General features: G+C 41.4%; 1 protein-coding gene across 7 annotated transcripts; it reads right to left on the bottom strand.

Moving 5' to 3' along the window:
- Positions 1-1,461: 1,461 nt before the first annotated feature.
- BRD8 (bromodomain containing 8) lies at positions 1,462-22,190 on the bottom strand. Of its 7 annotated transcripts, none has more exons than XM_055301601.1 (22): positions 22,039-22,190; positions 20,966-21,062; positions 14,614-14,683; positions 13,945-13,994; positions 13,609-13,731; positions 13,403-13,483; positions 12,386-12,450; positions 11,578-11,714; positions 10,825-11,043; positions 10,284-10,428; positions 9,205-9,414; positions 8,520-8,800; positions 7,729-8,181; positions 7,317-7,410; positions 7,069-7,115; positions 6,090-6,304; positions 5,815-5,907; positions 5,560-5,628; positions 5,023-5,200; positions 3,997-4,101; positions 3,479-3,523; positions 1,462-1,852 (listed from the first exon to the last, which is right to left on the bottom strand). In XM_055301601.1, the coding sequence occupies exons 1-22, from the start codon at positions 22,055-22,057 to the stop codon at positions 1,793-1,795; spliced, it is 2,856 nt and encodes a 951-aa protein (XP_055157576.1). In that variant the 5' UTR covers positions 22,058-22,190; the 3' UTR covers positions 1,462-1,792. The 7 variants fall into 7 exon arrangements, with proteins under 7 accessions (XP_055157576.1, XP_055157578.1, XP_055157579.1 ...); XM_055301603.1 differs by having other exon boundaries at positions 22,035-22,063; XM_055301604.1 differs by lacking the exon at positions 22,039-22,190 and adding an exon at positions 21,648-22,019.
- Positions 22,191-22,311: the final 121 nt, after the last annotated feature.

The following is a 22,311-nucleotide window of genomic DNA, read 5'->3' as shown; positions in this document are numbered from 1 at the left end:
ACTCTCTGAGCTTCTGAGAAGACTGCTCTTTTTCCTTTTACAAGTTGCAGTGTTCTTGCTTGTCCTCTGCTTCCTCATTAATACTTACTTAAAATAAGGTCTACGTTTTGAGGTTTCAACTTTGATCTCTACTGGAATAGTTCTTAGATCTCCACCTTTACTTCTTATGTGCATTCTGGTCTCATTTTTCCATGCACCCAAAGGACTATTCCCTTTAGGTGCCCTACCATCTGCTTCAACTCAACATTTCTAACTAAAATCACTTCTGTTTCTATCTTAAAAAGCATTTGCTTTCTCAAATTCCCTTATCCCCCTTATCAACACTATTTTCCCAATTCTCTTTACTTCTCTTATATTCAGGAAGTAACCCCACTTCCCAATTTTCATCCACAATAATTTTTCTCAAAGCCCATCCTCTGTTCTTAAATAAAATGTCATAGCCCCCTGGTTTCTGGATTTTTAATCCAATCTACCGTTAAGCATACCTGTCATGTTCTCTGTCAACCCAAACTCTTATCTGCATCCTTTAATGGATCTCCTCTATAATCTTCTCCCATTTTTAGGGCTTCACTGCTTGTGTCACATGCAAGTTTGTAGACTGCTTTGGGAATATATTGTACTTCCTTAAAGTAGTCTCCACTCCCAGAGTGGCACTCACTGAGGGGCTTGAACCTGAGATCAAGGCCTGAGCTGAGATCAAGAGTCAGATGCTTAACCGACTGAGCTACCTAGGTGCTCCTATAAATCCTAATCTTTAACTCCTGGATTGACTGAATTCCTATCACCCCGCAAGACTATCTGCTACTGCCTTAGCATCCTAACAAGCTTCAGAGTTTAAGCCAGAAAGATCTGTGACTTGTCTTTCATAAACATCTTTTTCAAGAAGGCTCAACATATGAGACAATACCCTATTAATGTCCATTTCTTTATAATAAAAGGCTCATGACTAGTTCATTTCACACAATTTTTATTTAGTAACAAAAACTGAAACTCAAGTAATAAATTTGCTAACTCTGAAACTGATTTTAGCCTTCAAGTAGCAATGAATTCTAAAATACACAAGAACCCTACATAAAGGATGAGGAAGGAAATAGTGCTATACTGTCCTAGATATACCATCTGCAAAGGTAGGACACTAAGTAGGACAAATGTCTGAGATAAAGGTCAGTGCTACCTATGTCCACGTTCTAATCTTCATTAAAAGCAATACCATGAACAGAACTCTGAAAACATTTAAGTTTTCCCAAACATTCCAGAAAAACATATCATCCTTGTTGCACAATGCAGCACTTTAGAACATTAATTATAATTTCAATATTGATTACTTACCTTCTCCAAGCTGAACAGTTCATATTATAATACCACTTCCCCCCCAATCATCTTATTTCCACAGACAAAACAATTATCACGCAGAAAAAAACCACAAGTTTTTCACACACAAACACAGAATACACCAAAGGCTAAAGTTTTCTTTTCTCAGTTTATTGTGTATACATATACACTTCACAGGTGTTTTGTTTTTGTTTTAAAAAGTCTGTACACTTCACAAGACAGTACAAACTAGCTACAATCTGCTAGCTACGCATTAGGACATTAACACAGCCCATGATTTTTGCCCTAAAACAGGCAATTGTGCTACTTCAACTCTCTGAGAGAGTTTCCCCAGCTCATGTCACATGGCCCAGATGCCTCCTCTTCTGTATCTTCCACTTCTGGAACTGGGCCGACAAGCCCAAGCTCTTTCTTGTTTACTTCTACTTCAGGTGCAGCTCAATGAGGATACTCTGAAGCTTCACTTTTTCATCTTCATATCTGCTTCAATGGCACAGCGGCGCCCCCTGGTGCCCCCATCCTAGATGATAGGCAGACAAAGAAATTGAGCATGAGTGAGTTGATTAGAACCTAAGAGAGAAGTTTCAACAATGCTGGGGGATTTGGTTTCTTGGGGAAGGAAGAGAATCAGCAGAAAAATCCAGGAAATAAGAGGTACAGATCTGTCTTCCCACAGAGTGGGCTAAAAATTCCTGGCAGTAGTTTGTGAGAGGAAATGTAGGACAGAGTATTTTGCTCCTGCCCACCACAGAGGTCACTGGGGTTTCACCTGGGGTCCCAAAGAATGACTATTAGTCATCCCACCCAGGCCCTAAACTGTGTTCAAAGAAACAGAAAGAGTAAAAGAAAGGTGGGAGGGTCAGAAAGGGCAGTGGATAGTGATATTCTTGGCTAACATACCTGTCCAGCTTGTTGGTCCCTATAAGAAAGGCCTTTCCTGCAGACTGACCCTGGCACTAGTTTCCCTAGCACCTCCTGACAGTTGTTTTCCATGAGATCAGGACAATCAGAAGGCTTCTTTCCATCTGCTGCTCTCTCCCTGCAGCCCAGCTCCTTCCTCTTGTGCAATACTTTGCTGTCTTCAATAGATAAAAGATCCTATTAACCAGCTTTGCAACAGCCAACCAACTGCTTGGGGATCCAGAGTCACTGTTGCAGGCCAGTAAGAAAGAAGGGAGATTACAGTGTTCCGTCCGTGGTACAGGCTGATGCCTGTAGGCAAGATGAATTGGTGAACACTTTTGCTGGGCTAGGCCATTTTTACATTTCTAACATGCAAGGACTCTAAAGTTTACAGAGCTCATGAACACAAGCTGCCTTTGAGGCGACATTAAAGATAAAAATAACACCTTGCATTTGTTTAACACTTTAATTTTTTTCAAGCCAATTCCATAGCTTGATCTTATTTTATCCTCACAACATCCCTGTGAGGTAGGCTGGACAGGTACCTGGTTATATTAGGTCCATCACACAGATAAGGAAAACAAGGTTCCAAAAGATAATCCAGTGAGTTTAAGATCATGTGATTTTCTAGGCTGATGTCTTCCATTACATCATGTCTCAGTGCCCCAGAGTGTCATTCAATTCACAGAGGAAAACAGTAAGTGTTTAGGGCTAGCTTTATTAAGTTTATCTCTAATTCTACCAGCCACTACTGTATGTGGTACTCATTGTTAGTAAGATCCTTATCTTAAATTTTACCGAATATTTGTGTTATCAGGCATCAGTCTTGTAACTTACTATTAGGGAAAAGGAGAAAAATGATGCGCTGGGTATCTGTTGGTATGAGGAACACTTAAAAAAGGCAGCTAGCCGCTACTCCTCTAAGCAATCTTTTATTTGTAAGAAAAGAATTGGCAAAAGGTGGAATCAAGAAATGAGGAGCAGGTGCATCCTAGATCCTTACCAAGAATACCTCATTTCAGCATAATGAACTTATAAATAGTCCCTACCCAGCCCACACACGCACACATGCAGAAAGACAGGAATGCAGAAGAATAGACAGATTCTTATTCAACGATCTGAATAAAGATAAGTTCAAGACATTGCCACGGTCTGCATGTTGGACTTCCCTCTGCCACCCACCCCCAGCAGGAGCTGAGAATCTTTGTGGCAACACCACCCCTTGCAACCATTCAATACTTACAAAGAGAGAGAGAAGGAAGGCAGGAGAGCCCATGGGGACACTGTCCTGTTAGAGGACAAACAAACACTGATCAGGTTCCACAGAAACTCTCAGCCGCAAGCACCCCAAACCTCAGGACAGAGACACAAGCACCACACACACAAAGACAAAATTTAAAAACTCAAGAACAAGAGGAAAGAGATCCAAAAGCAGTCTGGCCATAATGCTTTCTGGAACAGGAACTGACGGTCCCCAACTGCTGAAAAAATCATTTCCCCTACTTTGAAGGCACTCACTCAGAGAAAGTAATAATCCACTCATTCAGCTCACAATTTCTCATGTGACTGGGTATTTCAGGCACAGCGAGTGTGTTTCAACGTTTGGATGAGTACATCCAAAGATTTACGTATGTTTGAACACCACTGGAATATAAAAGCCCAGCAGTTACCAAGTAGTAAGTAGTAACATAAGGTTCCTTGGATGCTTCAGACTTCTAGCTCTGGAACACTGGCATACAGGCTCTTTCTTGGTCTCCTCACCTTCTCTGAAGAATCCTGTTTGCGGGTAGAATCTCTCCCACGAAGACTTTTAGCACTGATCCCAGATTCAGATGTCTGCATAATCAACTGTGTGGCAAGGAATTGCTATAGTGAAAAGAAAGACAGTTGGCCCTTGAAACCTGATCCAGTAGGGAAGAATTAAGACTCTTTTGGCTTTGTAAAAAGGACTTCATGTCATATCCTTCTGCAAACAGCATTCTAATACTTCTCAACTGAATCCAAGTTTAGCGTATTAGGTGTTGTTTTTTTTTTTTTTAAAGATTTTATTTATTTATTCATGAGAGGCACAGAGAGACAGAGAGAGGCAGAGACACAGGCAGAGGGAGAAGCAGGCTCCCTGCAGGGAGCCCAATGTGGGACTTGATCCCAGGACTCCAGGACCATGCCCGGAGCTGAAGGCAGACGCTCAACTGCTGAGCGACCCAGGCGTCCCTAGTGTATTAGGTTTTAATTCTAGTTGTACATGCTAAAGGATGTAAAAATGCCAAATATCTCTGAATTTTTGGCTATAATCCAGAATCAGTATCTCTTAAGAATGGGAAAGAGAAAAAACCTAGATGAACCAAAGGCCATTAGGCAATTTAATTTAGCAGACTATGCAGATATAGACAACTTCCCTTGAAATTCAGTATCTCAAAGGGTGCCTGATAATGCAAACTATAGAAATAGATTATCTGCGATGAACAGAAATCATTTGTTGACAGTCAACTATATACATACTTAATGTAATTTAAAAATACAAATTCACCATTTTATAAAAAATTATTTACCCCCCAAATATTAAAAAACTTCAGGAAACTGAAGTATTTGCCCAAGAAAGGCAGAATATTCTCATAATTCTTTTACCAAAACAACACGAATCCATCAAGAATAAAATTTAATGTTCCTGTGTCTCTGATTACTCTTCTAAGTAAAAGCCAAGCACCCTTTCCTGACATCAATATAAATCCTTCCCTGACTATTTTCCTTTCATCGTTACCAAAACACTGAAGATCCTCAAAGTACCTGGATTTGCTCTAAGACATCTCGCTGCATTTCTACTGCCATATGATAGACATCATGGTCCGAGCTATTATACATTACAGCATTCTGGAACATCAGCATAATATCCCGCTGAAATTCAGCTGTGCTGCGGATCAGTCCATTTTCAATGTTTTTCTTAATAGTTGACAAATCCATAGGCCTAAAAACAAAACAAAAACAGGTAAATGGAGGGGAAGAGGACTCAACTGGATCCAAATATATTATTATCATACATGTCTTCTTAAACATGCCCTTAGTCGTAGCTGCCAGGACTGAAGTACCAACCCCTCACCTCACGACATGCACTTAATTAAAAACAAGGCATCTTTACGGTAGGTATTGGCTAAGAATGGTAACAGAAGTCTATCTTTTGTGATCCAGCCACTGAAATGATCAATTTACCACTTTTACTCAGATCAAAAACATTTGCTTTAAACATTCTGTGTAAAGCAAAAATCCACTAAGACTGAACAACTTACAATTCAGGCAAGTCAGCATGCTGAATGGATCATGGCTTACCTCTGTACAATGCTATGGTAGCCAGGTGCTATATCATCTGTAACAGGCTGCAGGAAGACATTGGCATATCTGTCCAAAAAAGAGTAAGGTGCAATTACTGACTTACCCTTCAGAAGCACAGGTAAGGGAACTTGATTTAAGTAGCTGAAGGCTGTAAAAGTCAAAGCCACCGATCCCATATAAACCCAGCGAGACTTTTTCTCCTAACATTGAGGAGAAGCATGAGAAACATACTGACTGGTAAAGCTCACTCACCTATGATTAGCTGCAGCTCTCCATACAAGCATGATAGCTTTCTTCCAGATTTTCTGTGCCTGAATGGCTTCCTGATCTTCACTACAGACAGAGCTGAAATAAAAGAAGGGAGTCCCACTAAGCATAAGTCCAAAAAAAAATCCTTATCATTTCTTGTGAACTATTAGTTCCAGGCCAAGAAAGGGAAGATGAAAAAAATAAGACTGAAGAAAAAGATCCTCTCCTACTTCTCACCTTCACGGTCTTGAACTCAAAGAAGAATCTCAGATACTCACAACTGTGAAGAAGCAGGGCTGCTGGGGATGGAGTCTGCCAGTGTATGGGACTGCAGTGTAGCATTGTGAATGCTAAAGCCATCATCGCTCTCGCTCACAGGTGGCTCATTATCCATTTCTGACAAATAGCCTTCTCCTTGATCTTCTTCCTTAGCCTCCTCTAGGCTGGCAGCTTCGCTGACTCCATCTTCCTCCTCATCCTCACCTGGGGCATCCTTAGACACAGTGTACTCCAGTCAACAAATGCAAGCAAAGCTATCCAGCAAAGCGTCATTAAACATGGTCTTTTGGATTAGATCAGTTCTAGAAAATGACCTCACACTGCTTCCTGACTGAGCCCTCTATCACTTACACTACCACGTACACTCACTGATCAAGTAATATAGAACCTGGACAAAGAATAAGACCAGGATCTTTTTCTTGAAAGGAAGAAAAAAAAAAGCTACTTACTTAAGACTAAGCTAAGAGGCGTTCCTTCTTTCCCCTTGCTCTTGAGAGGAACTCTGACCCTGGGTACAAAGTTATCAAAAATAGTTTTTATTTTGTGTCTCCTCTGATGGAGCAAGCTCATATCACAATACTTTAAATCTGTTTGTTACCATTACTTTAGTAATTCTAAAAAGAATATTCCAGGGAATTTTCTTTGGATAGTGTAATTAATAATCTGATTTCTTCTATGTTCTCCCTGACTCTGGCATCCCTATTTACTCTAAATCACTCTGGGGGTATCAAAGCTTTGTTGTGCATTATGTGCGAAAGAAAGCTCTGTGTGATGTTCACAAATTCTTTCAGATGGGAAGCACATGGCCATAGTACTGCCAGTATGCCTAACTGTCCACTGCCAACTTTTTTCCATGCAACTCCTTAACCAGTCTCATCTCAGAGAATCAGATGCATGTTTACTATAATTCTTTAAAAAGGTAGTGCTATTGGGAGATCTAGTCACACAGCAAGAGGAATAAAGAAAAGTCTGAAATACCTTTATCTGGCTTCCAAAAATAGTCCCTGATTCTTCTTTCAATGAGTCTGCAGAGGAGAGAAAGACTACCTGAAGATTTTTCCACCTCAGCCTTCCCCTTCCTATGGACAATCATCCCCTGCAGCTCTCCTTTCCAAGCTGACCTATACTACCTCCTCTACTTTCCCACAGCCCACAATCCCTCAGAAGCCAAAGCAAAGGATGTCAAGTTAGTTACAGAGAACAGATTTCCTGGCTATATCATTTACCTGACATTTCAAACTTGTGCTGAGTCTCTGCCTCTAAAGGATCTTCAATGGGATTGGAGCCATGTGATGGAGACAACATGCTTTCAGGGGATGCCTGAAGACCAAAAAGAATAATTACCCTAAGTACAGATACATCACTTCAGCTTACACAGTGACGAGACTACAAAAGAAATTCTAAGTTTTCCAATGAAAAGACTACAAAAGAAATTCTAAGTCCTAACAGGACTAACAGGAATCTAATGGTCACCGTAAAAGGAACAGGATAAGCACATGTAGCAATCATCTTATCTGTGGCTTTGGGCATATCAACCATGTGAGAATTCAGGAATGCAAGAAGAAAACCAAAGGCCTGAAAAGTCAGCTCTTACCTAAGGTATAACCCTTCATCCTCCCAGCCCCTGATTTTAAATACCTCTGTCTTCACAGTTGTAAGTGGAGTCTCATCGCCTTTCCCACTGGAAACATCTGCTTCAGCAATCTCTCCAGTGGCAATACTTCTGGGTTCCTCATCTAACTCTTGACTCCTGAGTTCTGGTGGCTCCATACTTGGGGCTGGAACAACTCCAGCTACTATTTCAGGACCTGAGATGCCTTGTTCTGGTTCCGCAGGTTCCATTTTAATCTCAACACTAGGCTCCCTGATGTCTACCAGTTCATGGATTCCTTTGTTTTCTGTTTCCTCAAAGTCCAGCCTTTCTTGCTTGACTGTCATCTCTGGTGCAGGAAGAGATACTGGCTTATCCCGCTCCTGCTGGATCGGGTGCTCCCAGGGGCCAGGCAGGGACTGGGGATCATCATTTTCTTCACAGAATGACAGTGCCGCTTCTACTGCTGCCACATCCAGCACTTCAGGATGATCATCTACCTGTACCATAATATATACTGTTGAAGTCCCCCCAAAAAGCAGCCCAAATCCCTCAATTCTATAAGCACCAAATGAGATAGCCTCAATCTGCATCTTCCCTCTACATGTAGTAAAAGCAACCAAAGGACAAGTATACCTATCCTGTGCAAACCGAAACACAGGGATGGCTGGGGAGATGACCAATGTGAGCAACAAAGGGCTTTGGGATTAAGGAGATGGAAATGGGCAGAAGCAGAACCGTCTGTTTATGTAATTCTTACTACAAGAAGCAAGAAGCTGAGAAGAGAAGCCTATGCAGAACTCACGAGAAATTCTTTTGGGCTTTGCTGAATAGTTACCTTGTCCTCAATGATGGCAATGATGTCTCCAACAGTCTCAAAGTCAAGCTCTTCACCTGTGTAAGACACAGCAATATCCATCTTCTCAGCCAGATCTAAATCTTCCTTCCCATCTATGCTGGGAGCCTTTGACCCCCCAGGGGCCTCTGCTACCCCTGATCGGAAACACTCTTCTTTGATAGAATTGATGATCATGGAGATTTCGCTGCTATCCATGGAAACAGTCACAGTATGTGGATCCCCCACAGCCTCCATGGGGACACAAGTGTCAGGCTGACTCACTGAGTAACAGGAAGAGAAAAGCATTTCATTTGATACCAAGTGACAACCTGGATATCAACCAAAGCTATAGACAGGTATCAAGTACCCACACACTTAAGCTCAGAAAAAGTTATCTTAGATCTGCATCTTCATATGTTCTCTTGTCCCCAGTTTTATCTAGAAAGTAGGGTGAGAACACTTTCTCAAGCCCATTCATATGTACACTTAGTCCTTTCCCCTCAACATGTAAATGCCCACCCACATCTTCTCATTCTTGTTTTTCTAAGGATAAAGATGGCACATGTCCATGGAGAACAGAAGCATCTGAATTGGAATCGATCTTCTTGGGTCAGCTTTCTCTAACTGAAGCTCAAGATGAAATTTTGGACCTAGTGGCTGCTCAGGGCGTGGGTCAGGGACGCACCTGGAGCTACACTCTCAGGAGTGGAGACAGCCGGAGCAGAGGATGGTGTTGGCAGCGCAGGCATCATGACAATGGTAGCCTGGGACACAGACTCTACAGGGGGTGGCACAAGTTTAACTGGAGGTTCACTGGCAACAGTAGTGAAGGAAGCAAGAGGAGTGGTGAACTGTGTAGGACCAGCTTCTAAAAGCCGGGAAAGAGTGGGAGCACCTAACAAAGAGGTACACAAAATGAGGTAAGAGGAAAGCACGTGAACAAGAAGCAATCGCCACTTTAAGACTCAACCAAGAAAATTTTCAGTCTCAAAGAATGAAAGGAAATCCTCTGTTGAATTAAGCTCATTATCTATATCCTTTCTTTTTTCCAATCTTACTAATAAAGATCTTCTTCCAAGTTAGGAATGACCCAAAAGCACCAGACACACAAAGCATGTGAAAAACGGGTGGTAATTTTTCCCCAGAAGAAAATTAATTAGTACCAACAAAGCCATGAAAAACCGGTAAGAACAAATCTGTCGCTTCTGCAGTTAAGCATGCTATAAACCACCCAAATTCAACACCATTCAAATATCCATATCTAAAGTTTGATATTTTATAAAACTTTTTTTGCTTTACTTTTTCTATCTCAATCATCATGACATCCTTGTGAGGTGCACATACTGCAATTAATCAAAGAGCACATTGATGTTCAGGAGTTAAATCACCTATCCAAGGCCACAGAATCAGTATGTGGCAGGCCTGACATTCCAAATCTCAATTCTCCTGTACTATAACCTCAGGTATTCTTTAGCACCTTTCCATAATTTTACAAGCCCCAGAAAAGCAGCTTCACTACTAACTTCACAATTTTTCTCATCGATATCTATGCTGTGGTCATTCTGGGGTATCAGGATTTTGAAGAAAGAATAGATTTACAATCTGAGGCACTATGTGGTTTAACAGGTAAAGTAGCTCCAAAAAAAGTTAGGCTTCACATCTACAATTGACAGTTGCTTACTTCGAAGGCTAGAAACCAAAGACAGTCAATACTAAGATCAACATCTGTGAAGTAAAGTAAGTAATGGAAAAATGCTGACTTACCTGAGGCAGCAGGGGAGGCCGCAACAGTGTTGGGTGTCTGCTGCATTTCCCCACCATGTATCATGGGAAGAACCCCGCCTACCTCCAGGAGGACACCTGTACTGTTCAAGTGGCCAGAAGCCACAGCCATTTCACTCTCATTGACCTACCAGGGAAGAACAGAGATGAAGGCTACACTCAAGCTTTCCTTTACTACCACTTCCCAAAAAAGTTCCAGCAGATGACCAAACTTCATGAAGTTAATAACCAAAGAGAATAATTTCAGACCCAAGGGAAGCTCTAATTTTTAACACTTATTTGACAAGAGTTCTCTGGAGAAGAGAACCAAAGTAATTGTGGTTTCAGATAACTCAGGACCCAAGGATACTATCAACTTACTGGTTTTTTGTCTCTGGTTTTGTTTTTTTAATTAACATTTAATTAGGAGATCTCTTTCTCTTTTGAACTTTTTTTTTTTCCATGTCATATTTTAGGTCCCAGGCACTCCCTTCCAAAGTACTAAATCACCACAGCTCTCAAACACCCACAGAAGTCTCCATACCAGTCTGGGGCTAGTAGGCAGGAGGCTGCCCTTCTTCAAGAGCTCTGACAGCAGAGGGGAGGGGGGTGGAGTTGCTTTCTGTCCAAGCATCTTTTTCTGGGGTGAATCATCTGTTACTGGGGTCATGGGGGCTTCTAAGGGTGCAGAGCCTGGAGGAAGGGTGTCAGGAATCCCAGGAAACGAGGTGACTGGGGTACTCGGCAAAGTCCCAGGGGTTACCTAAGAGACAACAGAGAACCTTTATCTGACTTCTCAAACTATGGAAGGTTCCCTACTAATCTGGATGGGTTAGTGTGTCTAACTATTACTTTATTAGTCCTGAGTGAAATTGCCCAGAAACCCTCTATAGCTCCTGCTCTCAGCCATTCCTTTCTTCCTGTTTTATCTCTTCCACCCAATCAAACCCACAATGACCCAAAAATTCCACCCAACCTGCCTTTCACAAACTGCTTAACCACTGCCAATATTCTATTTACAAGAAAACTATCCCTTATTTCTACAGGAATTTTATTAAGACTAGTTTACTTACAAACAATTCCTTAATATTTTACCTATCTCCCAAAAGGTCAAAAGGCTCAATGTTTTTAGGTCCATTCTTATCTTAGAGCACAGAACATGGTAAGTTAAAGTCTTTAGCATTCAGACCAAGAGAGGAAATTGCCTCTCGGCCAAAAGTGGGTTCCTCATCACTCAGCTCTCTGCTGGCTTATTGCCCCTTTGCTGATCAATTCCTACAGATGAAAATATACTCACTCCAGAGGTGGCCTCTTCCATAGTGGTTGCAGTCAAGTCTCCGAGTGGATAATCACCTCCTGGGGAGGCAGAATCTATAGGAGAGCGGACCATCACAGTGGGTAATCTCCGAGGGGGTGTTTTTACTGCTTGACGAGCTAGAATGTAAGAGACAACAATTACTAAATCTTTAAGATTAAATACATGAAATGACTCTACTCTCTTATTATATAATAAAGGGCATATGGAGATGTTGCATAAAGCAGTAATAGGAGTTAGGATTAGAAATCTTTAATACTTCTGGAAGACCAGAAAACTGTTTAGACTTGTTTTTCCTAAACAGAATTCTCACACTAAGCAAACTCACTGAACTGTCTCAAAGGTCCCTGGAGTAGGAAAGTGATTTAAACATTCCTCAATATCTTCTTCAACTAATAATTAATATTCTGCTTTTAACACGAGGGAACGACTTCACTGGCTCAAAGGATGTATTCCTAAACTTACAAATGTTTAAGTTCTTATCCAATAAATGGACTATTTTCTTAATCTTTTTACAGGGCTTTGAATTCTAAAAACTTAATTATATTTAACATCTATATTATAAAGCCTTTGTGTCCTAAAAGGACAAAAAGTGAGAACTTAGCAGAACTCCTATTCCAAGAGTTTCTTCCTGGATATAAAGGGATGTTTTTATTCTGGTAAGAGAAGAGGACATAGAAAAGTGCACAAGTAAGTCAGCATCGGTAGATTCTATGTTACAATACAGTCTCTGTTATTAGCATGCAGTACCATATAGTTAATTGTTAAACAGTCACAAGGTTCAGGTTACCCTGATATGCAGCATCCGTAGCCTTCCTCTTTACTTCAGCCTCCTCTTCCTCCAACTTCTTTTTCCTAAAGAGGTAAGTAAGAGTAAGATCCTAGCCAGTTCTAGCTCTTCCATAGGTCACAGTGCCCTCATAAGGAAGTTTTTTGTCAGGCTAGCACTTTCTGGAGGAAAGGCGTAAAAAAGAATCCTTGCCAGCAAAACAGGAAATGTTATTAAAATTTTTTTTAAAGATTTTACACTATTGGGTCACCTGGGTGGCTCAGTAGTTGAGTGTCTGCCTTTCACTCAGGTCATGGTCCCAGGGTCCTGGGATCAAGTCCCAGATCCGGAAGCCTGCTACTCCCTCTGCCCCTCTGTGTCTCTCATGAATAAATAAATAAAATCTTAAAAGAAAAGAAAAGGTTTTACACTTTTAAGTAATCTCTACACACAATGTGGGGGCTCAAACCCACAACCCCAAGATCAAGTCACATGCTCTTCTGAGCCAGACAGTTACCTCTAAAACAGGAAATTTTTAGTGTACTGCCTAGCTACCAGTTTTTTGTTTTTTTTTTAATATTTTATTTATTTATTCATGAGTCACACACACACACACGGGGAGGGGGGGGGAGAGAGAGAGAGAGAGAGAGAGAGAGAGAGAGAGAGACAGAGGTAGAGACACAGGCAGAGGGAGAAACATGCTCCATGCAGGGAGCCCGATGTCGGACTCAATCCCGGGACTCCAGGATCACGCCCTGGGCCAAAGGCAGGCGCTCAACCACTGAACCACCCAGGCGTCCCACTACCAGTTCTTCATTTAGGCAAACTAAACTTTAAGTTATGTCCTCACACTGAAATAATCCATCACATTACCTTCTACAACTCACTCCTCCCTCCCAGCTACTAGGCTAGTATGCAGTTCTTCCCATCTAGAATCACTCAAGTCTAAAGGGATGGCAGATGGAAGAGATAAACCAGATTGAGGGTGAAAAAGCAGTAAAAAGAGAGGTGTACGAAAGGAAGAACAATATAACCCACATCACAATGTCATTGCAAAGCTCATCCAGTCTGCTGTCCATGTGCCCAGCTTGAATTAGTTCTGCATCTCTTTTCAGCCGTCTAGAAAGAGAAATAAGTAATCTAGGTTTTTTAATTTAAATCTACTATTTAAAAAATTCTGACCAGTATCAGAAGTCAGCCCCTTTGGTCTCTCTCAACCATTTGGTATTCTCTCTGACAAGTACCTATATTTTTCTTGGGTTTCCTTTATCACTTTCTTCAGTTCCTCAACTCGTTCAGCAGTCAATTTCCGAACAATGACATCTTCAACAGTTTCGACCACTTCTCCCTTTTCGCCCCGTTTCCTTCTGTAGAAAATTTAAAAACAAAAACAAACATACATTTGAATAAGAGAACATCTGTTCCCAATCCCAACTGCTTTCTTTGAGCCTCTCCACCATTTAACCATAGATAACTTCTCTATTTTGAATCACCTAGTAATTAATAGATGTAAACCAGACTTCCTCAGTCAACACTCTCCACTAAAGAGATGTGCCCTGAATACCTGTCTTTGTACTCACTTTGGGGTCTCAGTGGTCTCTAGAAGCTCTGAGTACTGGGAAGCACAATGCTATGGAAAAAAAGTAAAAATATGATGAACAAGCCTGCAAATGAACGACCTTTCAAAGTTTTACCATATCATATGTGAGGCACTGGGCTAAAGGTTTTACAGGTATTATTCAACTAAAGCTTTACAACAATCCTGAAGCAACTTTATAAATGAGAAAACAGAGAATCACGGTCCCAAGATTCTAGGTTAAGTCATATTAAACCCAGATCTTCAGGGATGCCTGGGGGCTCAGCAGTCCAGCATCTGCTCCAGCTCAGGGCATGATCCCGGGTCTAGGGATCAAGTTCCGCATCAGGCTCCCTCTGCCTATGTCTCTGCCTCTCTGTCTCTCATGAATAAATGAAATCTTTAAAACAAAACAAAACAAAACAAAAAACCAACCCAAACCAGATCTCCTAACTCCCAAGCTGGACTCTTACATGTTATGTTACAAAGACAAGAAAAGTTTATAATACGAACATACACGGATGAATTGACAAAGAGTGGGAAAAAGGAAAATGTATTCTCAACTATTCCGCCTCTTTGAGGTATAAAAGCTTTTTGATTAAAGGGCAAGGCCTGGAAGGAAACCCACCTCAAATCTCTAAGACTGTTCTAAAAGAGTTGCTTGTGAACTTACTTTTTGAGAGAACCAGTCTGGAGGGCGGCCAGGTTCTGCAAAGGGCTTGATTGCTCTGCTAACTGATACCCTACACAAAATGAGAAAAGCATATTACAAACTAAACAGGAAGAAAAAAGAGTGGGGAGGGGGAGGTATGCTAAGAGTTCAAGATTTGGAGTACAAAATTTAGAATGAAAAACTGCCACCAGGAAGTATTCTGAAATACGTGACTATGGAAAACGATACAACCCACCTTAAATTCATCTAGATGGAAACAATCATTGTGAAACAGTTTTCCTATGTGATATTGATATATTTCCTGGGTGAAGTGAGGTATTAAAACAAGTACATTGGGATCCCTGGGTGGCGCAGCGGTTTGGCGCCTGCCTTTGGCCCAGGGCGCGATCCTGGAGATCCGGGATCGAGTCCCACATCGGGCTCCCGGTGCATGGAGACTGCTTCTCCCTCTGCCTGTGTCTCTGCCTCTCTCTCTCTATCATAAATAAATAAAAATTAAAAAAAAAATAAAAAAATAAAACAAGTACATTATCATTTCTATTCATTTGGTAAAGTATTTTTATGTTGTTTTGGTTTTTTTTAGAAGAGATGTATCTTTTGAAAAGCAATTTGTAAGACGTTCTGGACTAAAAAATTATCTTTTGATCCACTAATATAACTCCTAGGAATCTATTACTAAAATTAATCTAATCTTTAAAAAAAAAATAAAAAGGGACGCCTGGGTGGCTCAGCAGTCAAGCATCTGTCTTTGGCTCAGGTCATGATCCTAGGGTTCAGGATCAAGTCCCATATCGGGCTCCTGCAGAGAACCTGCTTCTTCCTCTGCCTATGTCTCTGCCTCTCCCAATCTCTCATGAATAAATAAAATATTAAAAAAAAAAATCTAACAAAGTGGCAAGTACCAAGAAGAAAGCATGTAGACTTGATCAGACTGACAGGTTTTTCCTAAATAATTGCAAGAGATGTTTAACTTCTGGCATTTCACCTCTATAAAATATTAAACAGATCATAAAAATAATTAGAAAATGTGGTGAAATGGAACATATATACCACATAATATTAACTGGAAAAAAAAGACAACTTTCTGCTACGATGCAATCGTATCACCTTCTAAAAAGTTGTAAAGACAGGCAAAAAATAAAAATAGGACTAGAATGGGATCAAGGAAGAGCATTTGGCTTTAATTGTGTCTATGTTTATTTCTTTAAAAAGATCCAAAGAGGGGCATCTGAGTGGCTCAATCAGTTGGGTATCCAACTCTTGACTTCAGTTCAGGTCATGGTCTCAGTGATCTGAGATTTGAGCAGTAGTCTGCTTGAGATTCTCTATCCTTTCCCTCTACTCCTCTCTCTGCTCATACGTGCTTGCTCTAATAAATAAATAAAATTTTAAAATCTTGAAAAAGATCCAAAGGAAACATGATGAAATATTAAGATTTGTTAAATCCAAACTGGATTTAACATGGATACTCTTTTTAAGATTTTATTTATTCATTCATAAGACAGAGACAGACAGACAGACAGACAGACAGACAGAGAGAGAGAGAGAGATTGGCAGACACAGGCAGAGGGAGAAGTAGGCTCCACACAGGGAGCCTGATGTGGGACTCGATCCCGGGACTCCAGGATCACACCCTGGGCCAAAGGCAGGCACTAAACTGCTGAGCCACCCAGGGATCCCTAACATGGATACTCTATATTATTCTCCACACTTCTCTATGTGAAACTTCTCTTAGTTGAAAAACTAAGTAACTTTTAAAAGAAAAGAGTTTTTATATTTGTGTTGAGATAATGGTATCACACAGCTCTTTTATAAAGTTCAATAGTTATATGGATAGCTATCAGTAAAAAATAAAGTCTGATCTACAATTTACACCTTAGACAAAGAAAAGCCCCAAATGAAGCAAAGATTTAAATATTAAACAAAAAAAAATTAACCATCAAAGTACTACAAGAAATCACGGAATTATTTTATAATCTCAGACTAAGGAAGACTTTTCTAAATAGGTCACAAAATCCAGGAACTTTTGAAAAAAATTAATAAACTACATTTTAAAAGTCTTAAAGTTGGGACACCTGAGTGGCTCAGTGGTTGAGCGTTTTATTTTTATTAAAAAATAAAAAATAGGGGATTCCTGGGTGGCTGAGCGGTTTGGCGCCTGCCTTTGGCCCAGGGCGTGATCCTGGAGTCCCGGGATCGAGTCCCGCGTCGGGCTCCCGGCATGGAGCCTGCTTCTCCCTCTGCCTATGTCTCTGCCTCTCTCTCCTCTCTCTCTTTCTGTGTGACTATCATAAATAAATAAAAAATTTTAAAAAATGAATAATCTTTAAAAAAATAAAAATAAAATAATAAAAGTCTTTTTTTTTTTTAAGATTTTATTTATTTATTCATGAGAGACACAAAGAGAAAGAGGCAGAGACACAGACAGAGGAGAAGCAGGCTCCATGCAGGAAGCCCCTTGTGGGACTTGATCCCAGGACTCCAGGATCACACCCTGGGCCGAAGGCAGGTGCCAAACCACTGAGCCACCCAGGGATACCCAAAAAATAAAAGTCTTAAAGTAAAAATGTTACCATAAGCAAAGTCAAATGACACACTGGTTTTAAAAAAAAAAAAAAGCAATCCCTGGGTAGCTCAGCAGTTTGGTGCTTGCCTTCGGCTCGGCGTGATCCTGGAGTCCTGGGATCAAGTCCCACATCGGGCTCCCTGCATCGAGCCTGCTTCTCCCTCTGCCTATGTCTCTGCCTCTGTGTGTGTGTATCTCTCATGAATAAATAAATAAAATCTTTTTTATTTAGGTTTAATTTTTTAAAAGGCTTTATTTATTCATGAGAGACACACAGAGAATGAGGCAGAGACACAGGCAGAGGAAGAAGCAGGCCCCATGCAAGGAGCCCAACACAGGACTCGATCCTGGGACTCCAGGATCACACTCCAGGCCAAAGGCAGGCGCCAAACCTCCGAGCCACCCAGGGATCCCCAAATAAATAAAATCTTAAAAAAACAAACAAACAAACAAACAAAACTCATAGCTCAAATGGCTCATCTCCCTAATGTATAAGGAGCTCTCTCCCAATTGAAGAACAAAAAAAAAAAAAAAAAAGGAAAAAGGTAGTTTACAAAAAAGAAGGAAGTAAGTGGCCCTTTAACACATGAAGATATTCAACCTTACTCATCATAAGATAAATATAAATGAAAAACATGACAACTATTTCTCACCTTTTTAACACTGTCAAAGATCAAAAATATCTAACAACCAGGACACAGAAAAAGAGGCATCCTGATATATTACCGATGGGATTGTAAACTGAAACCATTTATGAGTAGAACATTATGAAGTGCTTATCAAACTCTATGAACACATACATTCTTTGACCTAATAATTCCACCTTCAGTTTGTATATAATTATGCAAGGCTATATCTGTACTAGCAAATGTCCATCAGAGTACCAGTTAAATAAATTATGGTATATCTGTATCATAATACCACGCAGCTGCTTAAAACAAGAGCCTTTTTTACTAAAGTAAAAAAGAGAAGCAGTGGTAAAACAAAGAACAGTACATATAGTATAAAACCATTTGTGTTTAAAAAGTAGGGGGAGAAAAAACATGTATTTACTCATGTATTTAAAATTAATGCTAGAGAAACACAAGTAATGAAACTCTAAGAAAATGCTAACACTGGTAGTGTTAGAATATGTTCAGTGTGGAGTCGGCATGTCCCTCTCCCCCTTCCTCTCCCCCTCTACTCTCTCCCTAAATAAAACTTTTTTTAAAGATTTTGTTTATTAGGGGCAGCCCCGGTGGCACAGCGGTTTAGCACTCCCTGCAGCCCAGGGCGTGATCCTGGAGGCCTGGGATCGAGTCCCACGTCGGGCTCTCTGTATGGTGCCTGCTTCTCCCTCTGCCTGTGTCTCTGCCTCTCTCTCTCTCTCTGTCTCTATGAATAGATAAGTAAAATCTTAAAAAAAAAAAAAAAGATTTTGTTTATTAGAGAGTGCGTGTATGCATGTACGAGATAGCATGAACAGGTGGGAGGGGCAGAGAGGGAGAAGTAGGCTCCTTGATGAGCAGGGAGCCTGATGAGGGACTCTATCCCAGGACTCCAGGATCATGACCCAAGTGGAAGGCAAATGCTCAGCTGACTAAGCCACCTAGGCGCCCCTAAATAAAATGTTTTAAAAAAATAAATAAAACTTCATTTTTACTTAAGTGTTCTTACACTGTTTTTAACCTGATATTTAACCTGATATTTAGCAACATTCATTTTCTCTTGGGGTTTTTACCATTTAATTTGGTTCAAGAACAGCCATTATCTAGGCTATCCAGAATTCACCTTTAAAAAGTTATTTGAGGGGATCCCTGGGTGGCTCAGCAGTTTAGCGCCTGCCTTCGGCCCAGGGCTTGATCCTGGAGTCCCAGGATCCAGTCCCACATCAGGCTCCCTGCATGGAGTCTGCTTCTCCCTCTGCCTGTGTCTCTGCTTCTCTCTCTGTGTGTGTCTCTCATGAATAAATAAATAAAATCTTAAAAAAAAAGTTATTTGAAAAATATATAAAGCTGCAGAAATGCTAAGTGTAACCAGTAATGATGCCTCAATAAACTCATTTGAACAATTAGAGACATGCCACATAAACATTTGTATATTAAGTAATTTTAAGGCTTAAGACAATTAAAAGATGTACTTAGGGGTTCCCGGCTGGCTTAATCAATAGAGCATGCAACTCTTGATATCGGAGTTGTGAGTTCAATCCCCACCCTGGGTGTAGATACTACCTAAAATTTACACACACACACACACACACACACACACACACACACACACAAAAGTGTCCTTAGATCCTGAGGAAAAATAGACAAATGTTAAATATAAAAAAGGAAGGGGGGATCCCTGGGTGGCGCAGCAGTTTGGCGCCTGCCTTTGGCCCAGGGCGCGATCCTGGAGACCCGGGATTGAATCCCACATCGGGCTCCCGCTGCATGGAGCCTGCTTCTCCCTCTGCCTATGTCTCTGCCTCTCTCTCTCTCTCTCTGTGTGACTATCATAAATAAATTAAAAAAAAACTTATTATAAAAAAAAGGAAGGACACTTGGGTGGCACAGTCAGCTAAGTATCTGACTCTTGGTTTCCACTCAGGTTTGTGAGCTCAGCCTGGAGAGATAGAGCTCCCCCATTCCCCTGCAGGGCTGCACTCAGCACACAGTAGTCTGCTTAGGGCCCTTTCTGCCCCTCCCCACTCCTTCCCTTCCCAGTAGGCACTTGCACACTTGTTTGCTTTTCTCTCTCAAATAAATAAATCTTTATTAATAAATAAATAAATATGCACTAGAAAAAAAAAAGGGCTGGAAACCACAGTTCTACTTTATGGTCCTTAAAAAGAAATACTGAATGCCAAGACAATTTCAATAGGGAAAGAACAGTCTTTTTAACAAATAATGGATACTGGGGCATATCAACGTGCAAAACAGACCCTTGTCTTACGGCATACACAAAACTTAATTCAAAATGGAGTGCATAGACCTAAATGTGTAGAGCTAAAACTATAAAGCTTTGAAAAGAAAACACAGAAGTAAATAGTTTCTTAGCTATGACACCAAAGGCATAAGCAACACAAGAAAAAATAAACTGGACATATCAAATTAAAAACTTTTGTGCTGGGACACCTGGGTGGCTCAGCAGTTTGGTGCCTGCCTTTTGCCCAGGGCATGATCCTGGAGACCCGGGAACAAGTCCCATATTGGGCTCCCTGCGTGGAGCCTGCTTCTCCCTCTGCCTATGTCTCTGCCTCTCTCTGTGTGTCTCTCACGAATAAATAAAATCTTTAAAAAATAAAAATAGAAACTTTTGTGTTGTAAATGATATCAATCAAGAGAGTGAAAAGACAATAAACAAAATAGAGAAATATTTGCAAATTATCTGACAAGTAATTTGTGTCAGAAAATACAAAGAACGCTTAAAACTCAGTAATAACATAAATAATCCAAAGGATCTAAGCAGACATTTTTCTAAAGAGATACAAATGACCAATAAGCATATGAAAAGACGCTCAACATTAGACATCAGGGATATGCAAATCAAAACCAGAATGAGGGACTGCCTGGGTGGCTCCGTGGTTGAGTGTCTGCCTTCGCTTAGGCTCAGGGCCTGTTCCGGGGAATGGAGTCCCACATCAGGTTCCCAGCATGGAGCCTGCTTCTCCCTCTGCGGGTCTCTGCCCCCCACCCCCGCCCCGTCTCTCATAAATAAATAAATAAAACCTTAAAAAAAAAAAACCCACAGGAATCCACCAGTTTAAAAAAAAAATCCAGTAGTTTCTAAGATTCAAAAAAGCAGCTATCTTAGATACTTTACCAATTTTGATCTCCACTCCTCATGACCGAAGAGGCTAAACAGAGCTTCTCTCGGATGGACCATGGCTCTGTAGGGCCAGTACTCAACAGCTTGTGTTCTAAAAGGAGAAAAATCTTAGAGAGCAACCACTGAAGCACTAGTTCTAAGGCCCAAAGGGAGGACGAAAAGCCTAATGCAAAACATTCCACCTTCTAGGAACAAAGTGAGTTACTATCACGGAATCCTGATTTTCATCTCTACTAAAATATTACCAGTAGGCAGGTACCTATTCATTCCACGCATATTGCACCGAGTGGCAAAACATTTCACTTCTTCAAATGACGTGGCTACTTTGTTTTATTTTTTAAAGGGAAGGCAAAACATCAGAGTAAGATAAGGCCGTTCTCCCGACAGGCCCAGTTTTAAGAATACTTTATACCCATCTGAACGCCAGGGCTTCTTTCCCAGGATTCCGAGCGGCCGCTGCCTTCCTCTCCCCTCCCCTCCCCTCCCCTCCCCCACCCCGCGCCGCGCCTACAGCCCAGCCTCCCTAGCATAAACTTGTTTACTTCTCGAAGTACTTTCACCCCCATGGAGCCGTCGGACCTCAAACGCCTTTTCAACGTATGAAACAGGAAAATGTGCATCTCAATGCACAAAACTCAATTTCCCTTGCGGCCGAAAAAGCTAAGAGTTAAAGTACCCTATTTCTCCGGGAGATCGACTACAGGCCTCAGGAACGCTGGCCAGAAAAAGAACGGCTATTGAGAGCAAGTCACTCCATATGGCTCACAGCATCTTTGTCCTCACACCCAAGTGTCCACAGCCCTTTGATCTCGCACCCCGCAGAGCTCGCAAACACACAGGCATTCGCTGAACGGCTTCTCTCAAATCTCCGCAGCTTTCCTGAGACACAAAACCCTAGACTTGTGGGCCTCTGATCGACAGTCTTCACGATACGGTCGAGCGCAGGTCTCTCAAGACCCTAGGCCCTTGGGCAATCATTGCCCCTACTCCCCAGGCGCGTGGCAGAAGTCTAGTACCTAGCTTCTGGTCTAAAAGGCCTTCCACGCAAAAACAGCCGACATACTTACTACCCGTTCCTGCCGCCATCTTGGCCCTGGAATCGCCTGCCCCCCACGCCCCAGCGAAGACAGTCTGGTACCGCCGAAGCCCAGGATTCTGGGAAATAGAGTCCGGGCGTTTGCTCGCGATGTCTCCTGGGAAATGTAGTCAGACCCCAGGACGAGGAAGCTCTAAATCAGGCTTCTTGAGGGCTCCCGGGAAGAATCATGCTAAAGAGGATGGCGCTGAGGCCCCAGAATTTCCTTCAGGTTTTTAAGTAAAGAAGTGCCTTAAGGTCCAAG

The sequence above is a fragment of the Nyctereutes procyonoides genome, unplaced genomic scaffold, assembly GCF_905146905.1.
Source record: "Nyctereutes procyonoides isolate TBG_1078 unplaced genomic scaffold, NYPRO_anot_genome, whole genome shotgun sequence".
In the NCBI taxonomy this organism is placed as follows: domain Eukaryota; kingdom Metazoa; phylum Chordata; class Mammalia; order Carnivora; family Canidae; genus Nyctereutes; species Nyctereutes procyonoides.
Note: the sequence above shows the minus strand (reverse complement) of the source record. Positions and strands in the feature narration are given on the sequence as shown.

Bases quoted from the DNA above. Each gene is read 5' to 3' on its own strand.
- BRD8 (XM_055301601.1), bottom strand. The intron at 14,684-20,965 runs GTAAAGTATCTA...CATTTTGTGTAG, and splicing joins AGGAGTGGAGATCAAAATTG to GGTATCAGTTAGCAGAGCAA. The intron at 13,484-13,608 runs GTACTTGTCAGA...TTCTCTTTCTAG, and splicing joins GAAACCCAAGAAAAATATAG to ACGGCTGAAAAGAGATGCAG.